The sequence below is a fragment of the Dipodomys ordii genome, unplaced genomic scaffold, assembly GCF_000151885.1.
Source record: "Dipodomys ordii isolate 6190 unplaced genomic scaffold, Dord_2.0 Scaffold174, whole genome shotgun sequence".
In the NCBI taxonomy this organism is placed as follows: domain Eukaryota; kingdom Metazoa; phylum Chordata; class Mammalia; order Rodentia; family Heteromyidae; genus Dipodomys; species Dipodomys ordii.
Window position 1 is genome coordinate 1,037,012 of NW_012267390.1, and position 4,258 is coordinate 1,041,269.

General features: G+C 62.7%; 1 protein-coding gene across 2 annotated transcripts in view; it reads left to right on the top strand.

The window, feature by feature from the left end:
- Kif1a (kinesin family member 1A) overlaps positions 1-4,258 on the top strand; it is a 67,341-nt gene that overhangs the window by 53,631 nt on the left and 9,452 nt on the right. For both annotated transcript variants that reach the window (XM_013033666.1, XM_013033667.1), the window contains 3 exons: positions 1,080-1,141; positions 1,528-1,673; positions 2,195-2,395. In XM_013033666.1, coding sequence (XP_012889120.1) covers positions 1,080-1,141; positions 1,528-1,673; positions 2,195-2,395 — 409 coding nt within the window. The remainder of the gene's footprint in view (positions 1-1,079; positions 1,142-1,527; positions 1,674-2,194; positions 2,396-4,258) is intronic.

Below are 4,258 nucleotides of genomic sequence, written 5' to 3' on the forward strand. Positions count from 1 at the left end.
GTGGAGGGGTGCGTCCGTGGGGGGTGGAGGGCAGAGGAAGGGGGCGTGGAGGGGTGCGTCCGTGGGGGGTGGAGGGCAGAGGAAGGGGCCTGCTTCACCCTGCCCTGGGTGGCCCTGGGTGGCACTGGGCTCACAGTGTCGCCCTGAACGGTCTCTGCGCGTGTGACACCTGCCCGGGAGGCCCCAGACTCAAGGCGGGCTAGGGAGTGTGCACCCACCCGCTCCCTGCCCCAGCCCCCTTGTGGCACATGCAGAGATAGGACACATGTTGAGGGGCACGAGGGAGCCAGCGCCTGTACGGAGCAGGCCTGTGCCGGCCCCGCCCTGCACCCCCACCACACCGCCACGAAGACCCTTGCTCCAAGAGGGCGCAGGAGCCGGATAAACGTGCAGGGGCGGAGCCTGGGGGCAGGGGCGGAGCCTGAGGCAGGGGCGGAGCCTGGGGTGGGGAGGGGTGTAAGCTGAGCTGCTCCTCCCAGGGCCAGAGTCCTGAGGAGCGTGGGCCTGGCACGAGGCCCAGCCCTCCCGGAGTTCTGGCCACTTCTAGGAGGGAGAGGACCAAGCCAATGTCCAGTGCCGAGGACTCTGCCTGGCACTGACCACCTTCCTGGGCGACCTCGTTGTCCACCCCACAGACCCACTGTCAGACCCAGCGGCCCCGCCGAGGGCCAGGAGACTTGGTGGCTGGGGCCAGTGGGGGGCTGTGCCGAGTGCAGGGCTGTGGGGCCTGCGTGGACGTGGTCAAGACCGGCTCTTGGAGGAGATCTCCTACGGAGCATGAGGCCGTGGGGACCCCGATGCAGGATCCGGGGGTGGAGGCAACGCCGAGGTCCCTGGACTCACGCCCAGGCCCGTGGCACCTGAGCAGAAGTTTCCCACCCATCCTTTATTGGGACGGAGGGTCTGGGATGGGAACGGGGCCTGCAGCTCAGGAGCGCGGTGCCTGGCAGCTACCAGGCCAGGTCTCATGCCCGGGGCGAGGCTCATGCCCGTGTGTTGCAGTGTGGCTAGTCAGGACCCAGCCTGTGTGCCTGTCCCCGCTGGGCCTGGTGACCAGGTGTCCTCCCCCCCCCCCGCAGCAACCGTGTGACTGGTGTGTACGAGCTGAGCCTGTGCCACGTGGCGGATGCTGGCAGCCCAGGTGGGTGCGGGCAGCCTGGTGGGGGGGGTGAGGGCCACCCGGGGGGGGTGAGGGCTGCCCAGTTGGGCTACTGCCTTGCTCTCTGCTGGGCTGGTCAGGGCCCTGGTGCTCCTAGGTGAGGGCAGGTCAGCTGGGGTCCTCACCTACAAAATGCAAGCACTGGTCTGGTCTGTGGTCTTCAGGGGGCTCACTGATGGAGAAGGGGGTGTGCAAGGGGCGTTCAGGATCACCAGCTCTAGGTGCTACCAGGCCAGAGGCCAGCCTGCTCCTGTGGTCCTGGGCTGGGGGCCAAGGCCCAGGGGAGCCCATCCTGACCCCAAGGGCTTCCCTGAGCTAGAAAGAGCCCCATTGGGAAGGAGGGGTGTCCGCTTTCTGCCGCCGTCCAGGGATGCAGCGCCGGCGTCGGCGGGTGCTGGACACGTCTGTGGCCTACGTCCGGGGTGAGGAGAATCTGGCGGGCTGGAGGCCCCGGAGCGACAGCCTGATCCTAGACCACCAGTGGGAGCTGGAAAAGCTCAGCCTGCTGCAGGAGGTGAGCCGTGGGCCTGGGAAGCCAAGCGTGGAGGACCAAGCCTCCACAGCCCCATCCACCACAGCCTTGACCTTAGGGTGGTCTGGAGCCAGCCTGGCACTGGCCAGACCAGACCAGAGCGTGTGGCCCATATCTGCCCTGCACAGGGCTTTGTAGCACCCGGCAAAACCGAACCCTCTGAGGTTAGACAGTTTAGGCTCACATAAGCACGGGGACTGGGCGCTTAGGGACACCAAAGGGGCCAGGCCGAGGGTCTCTGTTGCTTCAGTCAGGAACTCCCAACTCCAGTGTGGGCAGGTGGCACCGCTGTCGGGCTGAGGGTGGGCCTGCACCTGTGAGGCTAGGCCAGGCCCCCCGGCCCTTCCCCAAGGTGGCAAAGATGCCAGCACACTCCTCCAGCTGGAGGAGGCCCACGTGTCCGCTGCACAGCAGGCTAGGGAGGGAGGGGTGACAGATGTTCCCAGAGCGGCTCGGAGGGCAGTGCTGCGCCAGCGCAGCTGCTCAGCCTGTGCCCGGTGCAGGTGGAGAAGACGCGGCACTACCTGCTCCTGCGGGAGAAGCTGGAGACCACCCAGCGGCCGGGCCCCGAGGCGCTGTCCCCCGCCTCCAGCGAGGACTCCGAGTCCCGCAGCTCCTCCGGAGCTTCCTCTCCGCTGTCGGCTGAGGGGCGGCCCTCACCTCTGGAGACTCCCAATGAGAGGCAGCGGGAGCTGGCGGTCAAGGTGGGTGGAGCTGCAGGCCGTGTGGTCAGGGGCATTGGCCCTGTCCATGGCTGGCTCCAGTTAGGTCTGCCTGGAGGAGGATGGGGAGTCGGCGTGTCCCTCCCCTGCTGCCCCACACCCGCATGCTCCCTCCTGAGCCACCCCAGGGGGGCTGGCCCTCTGGAATCCTGAACTGGCAGGGCCCCACCACCTCCACCTGTGCGCTGGACGGGCTCTGGGCCGGCGGCCATCTTCGGGCACTGCTTCTGAGCCTGGGCTGTCCTTGTGGGTCCCCAGCTCACCTGTCACCTGGGTACCTTGACCCAAGTGCTCAGGCCTCACCCCGTCCTCCTGGCTCTGGGGGGGATGTGTGTAGCCTGCAGCCACACACACAAAGCAGTCCTGAACACGCAGAGCCATCCTGACCACGCAGAAAGGTCCTGACCACATGTGCAGAATGGTTCTGACCACATAGAGGTCCTGACCCACACACAGAGCCCCTGAACACGCACACACACAGAGGTCCTGGCCACACACACACAGAGCCCCTGACCAACACACACAGAGGTCCTGATCTCACACATGCAGAGGTCCTGACCACACACACACGCAGAGGTCCTGATCACACACACACAGAGGTCCTGACCACACACACACAGAGGTCCTGATCACACACACACAGAGGTCCTGATCACACACACACACAGGTCCTGATCACACACACACAGAGGTCTTGACCACACACACAGAGGTCCTGATCACACACACACAGAGGTCCTGATCACACACACATGCAGAGGTCCTGATCACACACACACAGAGGTCCTGATCACACACACAGAGGCCCTGACCACACACACACACACACATACAGAAGTCCTGATCACACACACAGAGGCCCTGACGACACATACACACAGAGGTTCTGACCATACACACACACAGAGGTCCTGATCACACACACATACAGAAGTCTTGATCTCACACATACACAGAGGTCCTGATCTTACACATGCAGAGGTCCTGACCACACACACACAGAGGTCCTGATCACACACACACAGAGGTCCTGATCACACACACACAGAGGTCCTGATCACACACACACAGAGGTCCTGATCACACACACACAGAAGTCCTGATCACATACACACAGAGGTCCTGATCACACACACACAGAGGTCCTGACCACACACACACACAGAGGTCCTGATCACACACACATACAGAGGTCCTGATCACACACACACAGAGGTCCTGACCACACACACACACAGAGGTCCTGATCACACACACGCAGAGGTCCTGATCACACACACACAGAGGTCCTGATCACACACACACAGAGGCCCTGACCACACACATACAGAGGTCCTGACCACACACACACAGAGGTCCTGATCACACACACACAGAGGTCCTGATCACACACACACAGAGGTCCTGACCACACACACACACAGAGGTCCTGATCACACACACAGAGGCCCTGACCACACACATACAGAGGTCCTGATCACACACACACAGAGATCCTGACCACACACACACACAGAGGTCCTGATCACACACACACAGAGGTCCTGATCACACACACACAGAGGTCCTGGCCACACACACACAGAGCCCCTGACCAACACACACAGAGGTCCTGATCTCACACACGCAGAGGTCCTGATCACACACACACAGAGGTCCTGATTACACACACGCAGAGGTCCTGATCACACACACGCAGAGGTCCTGATCACATACACACAGAGGTCCTGATCACACACACATGCAGAGGTCCTGATCACACACACACAGAGGTCCTGACCACACACACACAGAGGTCCTGATCACACACACACAGAGGTCCTGATCACACACACACAGAGGTCC